This window comes from Salvelinus namaycush, chromosome 31 (genome assembly GCF_016432855.1).
Source record: "Salvelinus namaycush isolate Seneca chromosome 31, SaNama_1.0, whole genome shotgun sequence".
Taxonomy (NCBI): Eukaryota; Metazoa; Chordata; class Actinopteri; order Salmoniformes; family Salmonidae; genus Salvelinus; species Salvelinus namaycush.
In genome coordinates, this window is record NC_052337.1 from 4,437,895 (window position 1) to 4,450,100 (window position 12,206).

Consider the following 12,206-nt stretch of genomic DNA (forward strand, 5'->3'; position numbering starts at 1 on the left):
ATTCTACTATTCAAACTCTCAACAGTAAGTTGAGACCCCGACTGAATCCCCCCCACCCCCATTTTTAAAAATGATATACAGTACCAGTCCAAAGTTTGGACACATCTACTCATTCAAGGGTTTTTCTTTATTTGTAATATTTTCTACATTGTAGAATAATAAGGAAAACATTAAAACTATGAAATAACACATATGGAATCATGTAGTAAGCAAAACAATATTTTATATTCTTCAAAGTAGCCACCCTTTGCCTTGATGACAGCTTTGCAGATGCTTGGCATTCTCTCAACCAGCTTCATGAGGTAGTCACCTGGAATGCGTTTCAATTAACAGGTGTGCCTTGTTAAAGTACATTTTGGGAATTTATATCCTTCTTAATGCGTTTGAGCCAATCAGTTGTGTTGTTACAAGGTAGGGGTGGTGTACAGAAGATAGCTCTTTTTTGGAAAAGACCAAGTCCATACTATGGCAAGAACAGCTCAAATAAGCAAAGAGAAACGACAGTCCATCATTACTTTAAGACATGAAGGTCAGTTAATCTGGAACATTTCAAGAACTTTGAAAGTTTCTTCAAGTGCAGTCGCAAAAACCTTGAATATGATGTATATTATACTGTAGGAGCAACAGCACAAATTAATTCAAACAACACTACTCATCTAATTGCCTGTAGGATTGGTTACAGTGGGAAAACACGACATTGTTATGGTTGAGTTGCTTTGAAGTCTTTGGTATCTACATCACACAGGGTCAGTGAAGAGTCAAACTTAACCCCAAACCCTGGGTAGAGGGGCTCAGTGAATGTGGTATTGAATGAGTGCAGGTGGGTCAGTGTGTCAGAGGAGACATTATAGAAGGACAGAATGCCAGCCTGCCAGTCCAGATACACTCCTACTCTTTTGGAGTGGGAGGCGGAGGAAACAGATATGTCGGTGTTTTCATTATTGTGCCAGGCAGTGTAACTGTTACCGCAGCAGTCCAGCCTCCAGGACGTGTCCCTGGCTCCAAGCCGACTCCTTCCCGTCTTGTATAATCTTTTATATGTCACCGCTATAAGAGCCCAATCCCCACTCCACTCTACCTCCCAGTAACAGCGTCCAGTCAGACCCTCTCTACACAGCACCTGGGGCCAGTAGTCATATCTCCCTGGTTGGTCAGGATACGGCTGCTTCTCTTTCACCCGTGTCACCTTCCTGTTCTCCTCAGACAGAGAGAGGTATATGTGTGCTGTGTTTGGATTCAGTGTGAGATCACAGCCGTACACGTTCTGACCTTTATTTCCTTTGTTTTTGTCTTTATTTAGTATGGTCAGGGCGTGAGTTGGGGTGGGCAGTCTATGTTTGTTTATCTATGTTTTTCTATTTCTGTGTTTGGCCTGATATGGTTCTCAATCAGAGGCAGGTGTTAGTCATTGTCTCTGATTGGGAACCATATTTAGGTAGCCTGTTTTGTGTTGGGTTTTGTGGGTGGTTGTCTTCTGTCTTCGTGTGTCTACACCAGACAGAACTGTTTCGGTTTTTCACATTTGTTGTTTTGTATTTTGTAGTGTTCACGTTTATTGTCTTTATTAAACATGATGAACACTAACCGCGCTGCGCTTTGGTCCTCTCCTTCATCCACAGAAGAAAGCCGTTACAGGTTGAGGTATTTTTTTACCGTAGGAGTGACACCATCTGACGTAAGACAATGGTGTTTCTGATGATATGTGCAGAAAAAAACAGGATAATAACTCACGTCTTCTAAACAACCAGCCCTCTCCCCCAGGGTGAACACTGTAAGCAAAAAACAACAAGTAAGCAAAAAAAAAATATATATATTGCTGTAACCAATTTTAGAAAATTATACCTACTATTCTAACTCTCAACAGTAAGTTGAGACGCCATGACTAAGTTCCTCTATCGCAAGTAATATTTGTATTTATCCTTTTATTTGACAGATTTACAGATTCAGTTCTCACCTGACATGTTGGAGTTTGTACATGGTATCCTCCAGTCCAGCGGAGAGCAGCTTCACTCCTGAGTCTCCTGGGTGATTGTAGCTCAGGTCCAGCCCTCTCAGATGGAAAGGGTTTGACCTCAGAGCTGAAGCCAGAGAAGCACAGCCTTCCTTCGTGACTCCACAGAATGACAACCTGTGGAAATAGTTGAATTCTATCTGATATCAAGTCTCTGAATGTTACTATATAAAGGTTTGGTAACAGTTGTCAGCTCGGGGATTCGATATCACTTTGTATAGAACTACTATGTAATATATTAATGTTGTTACATTGTACATTATAAAAATGCACTGTAATGGAAGATTTTTGTATTCAAATAACGATGAATTAAGAGACTGTTCTTAGTCTACGTGTGTAGTTAAAACACTCAACTCCATTGCTATAAAATTGTCAAACAATTCCTAAATGCTGCGCTTCAATGATTAGCCTCCTTTTCTTACGGGTCACATCAGTAGTTACGGTGTTACTACACATGTACGGTGTTACTACACATGTATGGTGTTACTACACATGTACGGTGTTACTACACATGTACGGGGTTACTACACATGTATGGTGTTACTACACATGTATGGTGTTACTACACATGTTGGGCGTTTATTTTGTATTTTTTTATTTGACCTTTATTTAACTGGGCAAGTCAGTTAAGAACAAATTCTTATTTACAATGACAGCCTAGGAACAGTTGGGTTAACTGCCTTGTTCAGGGACAGAACGGCAGATTTGTACCTTGTTAGCTTGGGGATTCAATCTAGCAACCTTTCGGCCCAACTCTCTAACCCCCAGGCTACCTGCCGCCCCTTACTGTTACTGAAGCTTCTATCCATCTTCAGTGAGTGGAAGGCAACAGCCCATTATGATGGCTTCCTAAAACGAGATGCTCAGTTATCGAGCCCAAACGTTTAAGCACATTCCTTAAACATTGATCATCATGCTTAAATATCTCCATTAGCCCAAACTGACCTCAGTGTCTCCAGTTTACAGTGTGGAGTCGCAAGTCCAGCAGAGAGCAGCTTCATTCCTGAATCCTCCAGCTTGTTGTCACTCAGGTCCAGCACTCTCAGGTGTGAAGACGTGAGGACTGAAGACAACATTTTACAGCTTATCTCTGTGAGGTGACATCCATTCAGACTAGATACGAAACAAGAGGAAATACAAATAAATACTCAGAAAACGGTGATGCTAATGAAGAACAGCAAACCTGTAGAAAGGCTGGAGACGACCTGTGGAACAAGTCTTGAATGGAAGTACAATTATTTAGAATGATTATGATCATATTAGTCTGTTTTCTGATATACAATCTCCCAGATTCAATGCAGTCAGTGGTATAAAAAACAATTGGTGGGTAAATGCTGATCTCTGTTCTAGGGGAATAAAGCAATGCTCCCTACATTTTTCTGTGATAGGTGGGTAAATGCTTATGGGGGAAAAAAGTGTGTAAACAGCATTTATGTACTTTTACTTCCTTCACACCACTGATTCTAACGTCTCGTCTCAATATCTAGTAGGCTACAATGTGAAGCACATTCCTCACACAAGATCATCATGCTTAAATATCTCCTTTAGCCCAAACTGACCTCAGTGTCTCAAGTTTACAATGTGAACTCTCCAGTCCAGCAGAGAGTAGCATCACTCCTGAATCCTGCAGCTTGTTTTTACTCAGGTCCAGCTCGCTCATGTGACAAGTGTTTGAGCTGAGAACTGAGGCCAATGCTTCACAGCATTTCTCTGTGAGGTTACATCCATTCAGCCTAATGAAGAAAACAATCCAACATACAAACAAACAAAAGTTTAGACAAGGGTTTTACTTTATTTTTACTATTTTCTACATTGTAGAATAATAGTGAAGACATCAAAACTATGAAATAACACATATGGAATCATGTAGTAACCAAAAAAGTGTTAAACAAATCTAAATATATTTTATATTTGAGATTCTTCATAGTAGCCACCATTTGCCTTGATGACAGCTTTGCACACTCTTGGCATTCTCTCAACCAGCTTCATGAGGTAGTCACAATTTGTGGAATTTCTTTCCTTCTTAATGTGTTTGAGCCAATCAGTTGTGTTGTGACAAGGTAGGGGTGAGTTACAGAAGATAGCCCTATTTGGTAAAAGACCAAGTCCATATTATGCAAGAACAGCTCAAATAAGCAAAGAGAAAAGATATTCCATCATTACTTTAAGATATGAAGGTCAGTCAATCTGGAAAATTTCAAGAACTTTAAAAGTTTCTTCAAGTGCAGTCGCAAAAAACCATTGAGCGCTATGATGAAACTGGCTCTCATGAGGACCGCCACAGGAAAGGAAGACCCAGTTACCTCTGCTGCAGAGGATAAGTTCATTAGAGTTTCCAGCCTCAGAAATTGCAGCTTAAATAAATGCTTCACAGAGTTCAAGTAACAGACACATCTCAACATTAACTGTTCAGAGGAGACTGCATGAATCAGGCCTTCATGGTCGAATTGCTGCAAAGAAACCACTACTAAAGGACACCAATAAGAAGAAGACACTTGTTTGGGCCAAGAAACACGGGCAATGGACATTAGACCAGTGGAAATCTGTCCAAATTTGAGATTTTTGGTTCAAGCCACCGTGTCTTTTGTGAGACGCAGAGTAGGTGAATGGATGATCTCTGCATGTGTAGTTCCCACCGTGAAGCATGGAGGAGGAGGTGTGATGGTGTGGGGATGTCTTGATGGTGACACTGTCTGTGATTTATTTACAGAATTCAAGGCACACTTAACCAGGACAAAAGGACAATGACCCAACACACCTCCAGGCTGTGTAAGGGCTGTTTGACCAAGAAGGAGAGTGATGGAGTGCTGCAACAGATGACCTGACCCCCACAATCACCCGACCTCAACCCAATTGAGATGGTTTGGGATGAGTTGGACTACAGAGTGAAGGAAAAGCAGCCAACAAGTGCTCAGCATATGTGGGAACTCCTTCAAGACTTTTGGAAAAGCATTCCAGGTGAAGCTGGTTGAGAGAATGCCAAGAGAGTGCAAAGCTGTCATCAAGGCAAAGGGTGGCTACTATGAAGAATCTTAAATATAAATTTGTTTACACTTTTTTGGTTACTACATGATTCCATATGTGTTATTTCATAGTTTTGATGTCGTCACTAATATTCTACAATGTAGAAAATAGTACAAATAAAGAAAAACCCTGGAATGAGTATGTGTGTCCAAACTTTTGACTGGTACTGTATATACATGCACATTGAACTGAAATCTACTTGATTCTAACAGAAATCCAGTTATGGATGGGGCCGGATTTTTTTTTGCCACTCTCAAATTCATAGATCCATGAGATCAAAATCATAATTTTAACCATATTTTTTAAGTGATACAGTTTACAATTACATTGTTTACAAACAATGGAGTAAAACAAGTTTATATGTTGGGTTCTGATGGGATAAGAACTAAGCTCATGAGCCATTTATAAGTTATATTCTTCAAGAATCAATGCCTATATATGATTAATACAAAATTCCAAAAATAAATGTACCAATCCTGGATTGCCCCTTTAAAGGATCTCCTTTAGGGTTCTTAAATTATTCATCCATTATCATTAAAATGCCTTATTAATTACAATGACTTATTAGTTGTTGAATTTTTGAATAGATTTCCAATTAATATTGAGCATGAAGTTAATACAGGAACTCACAGAGCTATTCTGGACGCTTTGACCACTGGCAACAACCTCAGAAGACCCTCCTCTGATCTGGAGTATTTCTTTAGGTCAAACACATCCAGGTCCTCTTCTGAAGTCAGCAACACAAACACCAGAGCTGACCACTGTGCAGGTGAAAGTTCGGCCTCTGAAAGACTTCCTGAGCTCAGGTAGGTTTGGATCTCCTCCACCAGAGAATGGTCATTGAGTTCATTCAGACAGTGAAACAGATTGATGCATCTCTCTGGAGAGGGATTCTTCCTGATCTTCTTCTTGATGTATTCAATTATGTTCTCATTGGTCTGTGAGCTTCTTCCTGTCTGGTTCAGTAGGCCTTGTAGGAGAGTCTGATTTGACTCCAGTGAGAGGCCCAGAAGGAAGCGGAGGAAAAGGTCCAGGTGTCCATTCTCACTCTGTAAGGCCTGATCTACTGCACTCTTGTATAAGTCAATCATAGGTTGTTGGTGTTTCCGCCATTTCAAAAGTTTGACAAGGGTGTTCTGTTTGACCAGTGGGTTCTCATTGCAGTTTATGAATGTGAAAAACACGTATACAGCAGCAAGAAACTCCTGGATGCTCAGATGCACAAAGCTGAACATAGTTTTCTGACACGTCCTTCCCTCCATCTTAAAGATCTCAGTGCATAAACCTGAGTACACTGATGCTTCTGTGACATCAATGCCACACTCTCTCAGGTCTTCCTTGTAGAAGATAAGATGTCCCTTCTCCAGCTGACGGAATGCCAGCTCTCCAAGTTTAAGGACTATGCCAATTCCACTTCCTGTGGAATTTTCTGCTTCTCTCATTCTGTCTATCTGAAAGATCAGGAAATGTATGTTCATCTCAGTCAGAGTCTTAGGTATCTTTCTTCTCTCTGCTTCCCCCAACAGTTTCTCTAGAACAGTGGCTGATATCCAACAGAACACTGGTATGTGGCAAATTATGTGTAGGCTCCTCGATGACTTCATGTGTGTGATAATTCTGCTGGCCAGGTTGTCATCACTGATTTTTTTCCTGAAGTACTCGTCCTTCTGTGGGTCATTGAACCCTCGTACCTCTGTCCACTGCTGGATGTATTTTCGAGGGATCTTACTGGTTGCTGCAGGCCGGGAGGTTATCCAGATGAGAGCATAAGGCAGAAGCTCACCTGTGATCAGGTTTGTGATCAATTCGTCCAGAGAGGCTGGCTTTGTTTCATCTGTCAGGACCTTATTGTTGAAGTCTAGACGGAGTCGACACTCGTCCAGACCGTCAAATATGAACAGAACTTTAGACTTGTTCCTTAGACTCTTGATTGGTTCCATGTCAGGGAAGAATTGATGAAGCAGTTCAATCAGACTGCAGTCGTCTTCCCCTATATTAGAGTTGATTTGGCGAAAAGGAAGTGGAAAGATGAAACCAATGTCCTGGTTCTCCTTTTCTTCTGCCCAGTCTAGAATAAACTTCTGAATAGAGACAGTCTTTCCTACACCGGCAATGCCCTGCGTTAGAACTGTTCTGATTGGCTTCTTTTGATCGGACTGTTGTTTGAAAATGTTTTTGACTTCAACAGTGGTCTCTCCTGTGGCTGGTGTTCTGATGTTCAGATGTATGACCTCATGCTCATCTCTAACCCCTCCCCAGGCCCCCTCGAACACATGGAGCTCAGTGAAGATCTGATTTAGATAGATAAAATCCCCTTCCTTTGACGTCCCCTCATATATACAGCCGTACTTCTTCTTGAGATAACCTTGCAGTCGAAGACAAACTGAAATGCTTTCTTGATTCATTAAGCTTACCTTTAGAACCAAAGGAGCACTCTGGGAAACAAAGAAAAATACTGTTTTGTTTTATTGTCCTCTTGCTAGTTCCTCCTTTATGTTACCTGCTATGCAAAATCAGTGATCTCTTATCTGCTTTGTATTGTTTTACAGTCCACTAACCTGCTGGTTCTGTTGTCTCACCCTCATCATACTCGTTCTTTAGCGTTTCAGCCAGTTGGTTCTGGCTCATTTTCCTCAGGATCTCCAGTGAGATCTTCACAGTTCCCTCAGGACCGTAGGTCTCCACCATCTTCTTTATAGTGTCCAGTCTGTCAGTGTTCTCCAGCTGGCTCACTGGGATGTGAGGAAAGCCTTTCACCAGGTCCTGGGTCAGGTGCCATTTAAATGTCTTCAATTCTGCTTCAACCAACTCCTCCAGAGTGGCCAGCAGCAGCAGCACAGGAACAGGAGCCATTGCCAATCACTGAGAAAAGGAAGTTAGTTGTGATCGTAACTATTTTGGCACAACAAATTAATCAGAAGGAAGCTCTAAATTCCCATCAGCACAAAGTCTGATGACATTTTGTCTGAATATACGACAGGGTCTGGCTGGAAATGATGGAAGGCTAGAACACTGTGTTGCTGTGACTGGGAAGAGACTGTTAATGGAGGGCTAGAACACTGTGTTGCTGTGACTGGGAAGAGACTGTTAATGGAGGGCTAGAACACTGTGTTGCTGTGACTGGGAAGAGACTGTTAATGGAGGGCTAGAACACTGTGTTGCTGTGACTGGGAAGAGACTGTTAATGGAGGGCTAGAACACTGTGTTGCTGTGACTGGGAAGAGACTGTTAATGGAGGGCTAGAACACTGTGTTGCTGTGACTGGGAAGAGACTGTTAATGGAGGGCTAGAACACTGTGTTGCTGTGACTGGGAAGAGACTGTTAATGGAGGGCTAGAACACTGTGTTGCTGTGACTGGGAAGAGACTGTTAATGGAGGGCTAGAACACTGTGTTGCTGTGACTGGGAAGAGACTGTTAATGGAGGGCTAGAACACTGTGTTGCTGTGACTGGGAAGAGACTGTTAATGGAGGGCTAGAACACTGTGTTGCTGTGACTGGGAAGAGACTGTTAATGGAGGGCTAGAACACTGTGTTGCTGTGACTGGGAAGAGACTGTTAATGGAGGGCTAGAACACTGTGTTGCTGTGACTGGGAAGATACTGTTAATGGAGGGCTAGAACACTGTGTTGCTGTGACTGGGAAGATACTGTTAATGGAGGGCTAGAACACTGTGTTGCTGTGACTGGGAAGAGACTGTTAATGGAAGGCTAGAACACTGTGTTGCTGTGACTGTCCGATTTGACATACTGAACTCTATCGGAGTAGTTGGTGAACCAAGCGAGGCACTCATTTGAGAAACCAAGGCTGTTGAGTCTGCCAATAAGAATGTTGTGATTGACAGAGTCGAAAGCCTTAGCCAGGTCGATGAATACGGCTGCACAGTAATGACTCTTATCGATGGCGGTTATGATATCGTTTAGGACCTTGAGTGTGGCTGAGGTGCACCCATGACCAGCTCTGAAACCAGATTGCATAGTGGAGAAGGTACGGTGAGATTAGAAATGGTCGGTAATCTTTTTGTTAGCTTGGCTTTCAAAGACCTTAGAAAGGCAGGGTAGAATAGATATAGGTATGTAGCAGTTTGGGTCTAGAGTGTCTCCCACTTTGAAGAGGGGTATGACCGCCGCAGCTTTCCAATCTATGGGAATCTCAGACGATACAAAACAGAGGTTGAACAGGCTGGTGATAGGGGTTGCAATAATTTCGGCAGATCATTTTAGAAAGAGAGGGTCTAGATTGTCTAGCCCGGCTGATTTGTAGGGGTCCAGATTTTGCCGCTCTTTCAGAACATCAGCTATCTGGATTTGGGTGAAGGAGAAGTGGGGGAGGTTTGGGCGAGTTGCTGTGGGGAGCGCAGTGCTGTTGACGGGGGTACGGGTAGCCAGGTGGAAAGCATGGCCAGCCGTAGAAAAATTCTTATTGAAATTCTCAATTATTGTGGATTTATCGGTAGTGACAGTGTTTCCTAGCCTCAGTGCAGTGGATATGGGGACACAGCGATTCAGACAGTTAGCAGGCCAGGGCTAGCAAGCTATCATAAGGGCCTTAGAGGGACGTCTCGATGGGGGAAAAGTCTGTTTTTGCCTCCTTGTGCGGTGACGTCGATAGACATGTCGTGTAATTAGTAGGGTTCCAAGTAGCAGAGGGGTCCAAGTCAAATTGGCAAAATGGGAATAGTGGTCCAAGAAACTGGCCGGTGGATCAGCTAACAGTCCAATTTGCTATAGATAGCTAGCAGGCCGCAGTTAGCAGAATGGGCCTTCAGGGGACGTCGCACCTGAGGGGCCTGTTGGGATCCTCGGGCAGATTATGTCGGTATTCCAGTCGTGAAGGATCGGCGGGGTTCCGTGCACCGTACCGGCAGTAGAAGGGGTCCGGATATTGTAGCCGAAGGAGTGGTCTTCAGGAATAGCCCAGGAGCCCTAGCCGGGAGATGGGTCTAGCATGGGCTAGCCCCAGGCTAGTTGGTGCTTTCTCCGTGATGGAAACGTTAGCCAGGAGTAGTCAACCCGGGTTGCGGTTAGCTAGCTGCCATGATCCAGTTAAAAGGGTTCAGAGTTTGCGGTAGGAATCTGGGGATATGGAGAGAAAAATAGGTCCAGTATGCTCTGGTTTGAAACGCGTTGTACGAACTGGCAAGAGCTTTCCGAGCTAAAGGTTAGCTGACTGATAGCTGATAGCTGGTAGCTAGTTAGCTAGCTAGCTAGCTTCAGTTGAGGTATTCCAGTTCGGAGGTAAATAGAAATACTTTAGAAGAAAAAAAAGATCCACACCACATTGGGTGAGGCGGGTTCCAACAGGCGACCAAGCACTCTGCGCACCAGGGACACAGTATTTTGAAGTTGAGGTTTAGGACAAATATTAAAAAGAATGCGAAGAAAATATATAAAAAGATATATACATGGGACGAGACAAGACGAAGGACAAAGACGTCTGACTGCTACACCATCTTGGATTTTATGCCATGGAAAGAGCAGGTGTCCTTAATGTGTTGTACAGTCAGTGTATAATGAACATTTAAAAAACATAGAGACTTACAGTTTCTCTTCCATCCTACCTTAGTTGTTGAAGCAATTGACTGGTCTCTTCTGTCACACAGAAGCGCTGATCGGCTAGATCATACTGAACGGATTCACAATGAGGAAACACTGAAACAGGAAGTTATGTAGAAATAAAGTTTCAAGTGACTCAGATAGACAGCGATTACATATCTCAAATCTACGTTGTATAGTTGTCAGAGTTGGGGTCAATTCCACAAATTCAATTCACTTTCCTTGTAAATTCCATCAATTAAATTCAAATTCCAGGTCAATCTTCAGAGCCAGCAGGAGGCTCCAACCCTCCAAGAGCATTTGAAAAGACCACACACTCACTCAACTTCATTGACTCACAGCAGCTATGACGTTCAAGGTATCAACTTACAATGATCTTGGTCTATAGATGCTGCACACCAAGTTTCGGGAAAGGTTTCGGTCTCTGAGGATTTTTTAAAAAAAGTAGCAAAGTTTAGCTAAATGCTTTCTCTGACCAGAAAACCAAAATATGACATCTTTCTAATAACGTTGTAATAAATGTATTATCTGGACTTCTCAAAAGTTGCACACCATTTTCAAAATGGAGGATTATCCATCATGGCGAGGTCAGAGGCAAATGTGGCATTGGACCAGTTTGAGGAGTTCACCCTGGAGTTTAGGACCCTGGCTGCCGGCGCGGGATGGAACAACAGGGCCCTGATCGACCCTTACCGCTGCAGTCTGCGCGAGGATGTCCGTCGGGAGCTGGCCTGCAGAGACACCAGCCTCACGTTTGACCAGCTGGTGGACCTGTCCATCCGGCTGGACAACCTGCTGGCTACTCGTGGACGTTCAAATCGGGTTCTGGTGGTTCCATCCTCCCGCACCCCCTCTCCGATACCCATGGAGCTGGGAGGGGCGGTGCGCAGGGAGACCGGAGGGGGTTCCCGCTCGTGCACCATCTGTGGCCGCAGAGGTCACACTGCCGTTCGGTGCCGGGTTGGTTCCTCTGGGAATTGAGGCAGCAGGCAGGACGCTCTGGCGTCACCCCAGGTGAGCCGGCACCATTCTCTCCCAGAGCCCTCTGTTGCACATATGTTTGTGTCTGTCACGTTCCCTGAGTTTTCCCTGCATTCCAAACATAAGGCGCTCGTCGATTCAGGCGCGGCTGGGAATTTTATTGATAGCGCTTTAGCCTATAGTTTAGAGATCTGCTGAGGCGGACAGGGCTTTTAGTCACCTGAGGGCTCTGTTTACCTCGGCTCCCGTGCTGGCCCATCCGGATCCCTCTTTGGCGTTCATAGTGGAGGTGGACACGTCCGAGGCTGGGATAGGAGCTATGCTCTCTCAGCGCTCGGGTACGCCACCGAAGCTCCGCCCGCCCCTGTGCCTTCTTCTCGAAGAAGCTCAGCCCGACGGAGCGAAACTATGATATGGATGACCGGGAGCTGTTGGCTGTCATCAAGGCCTTGAAGGCGTGGAGACATTGGCTTGAGGGGGCTAGACACCCTTTTCTCATCTGGACTGACCACTGCAATCTGGAGTACATCCGGGTGGCGAGGAGACTGAACCCTCGCCAGGCAAGGTGGGCCATGTTTTTCACCCGTTTTGTGTTTACCCTTTCCTACAGACCATGCTCCCAGAACGTTAAGGCAG

The 12,206-nt window shown here is 44.0% G+C and overlaps 1 protein-coding gene across 1 annotated transcript; it reads right to left on the reverse strand.

Moving 5' to 3' along the window:
* Positions 1-700: 700 nt before the first annotated feature.
* LOC120026157 (NACHT, LRR and PYD domains-containing protein 12-like) lies at positions 701-7,888 on the reverse strand. The gene is made up of 6 exons (XM_038970979.1): positions 7,615-7,888; positions 5,666-7,400; positions 3,571-3,744; positions 2,957-3,124; positions 1,960-2,128; positions 701-1,240 (listed from the first exon to the last, which is right to left on the reverse strand). Exons 1-6 carry the CDS (start codon positions 7,886-7,888, stop codon positions 701-703), a joined length of 3,060 nt encoding a protein of 1,019 aa, XP_038826907.1.
* Positions 7,889-12,206: the final 4,318 nt, after the last annotated feature.

Excerpts from the sequence above, each read along its gene's own strand:
- LOC120026157 (XM_038970979.1), bottom strand. The coding sequence starts at position 7,888 with ATGGCTCCTGTTCCTGTGCTGCTGCTGCTGGCCACTCTGGAGGAGTTG. Across the intron at positions 7,401-7,614 it reads AAAGAACGAGTATGATGAGG|GTTATCTCAAGAAGAAGTAC; the intron begins GTGAGACAACAG and ends TTCGACTGCAAG. Across the intron at positions 3,125-3,570 it reads TGTAAACTTGAGACACTGAG|TCTGAATGGATGTCACCTCA; the intron begins GTCAGTTTGGGC and ends TTTCGTATCTAG.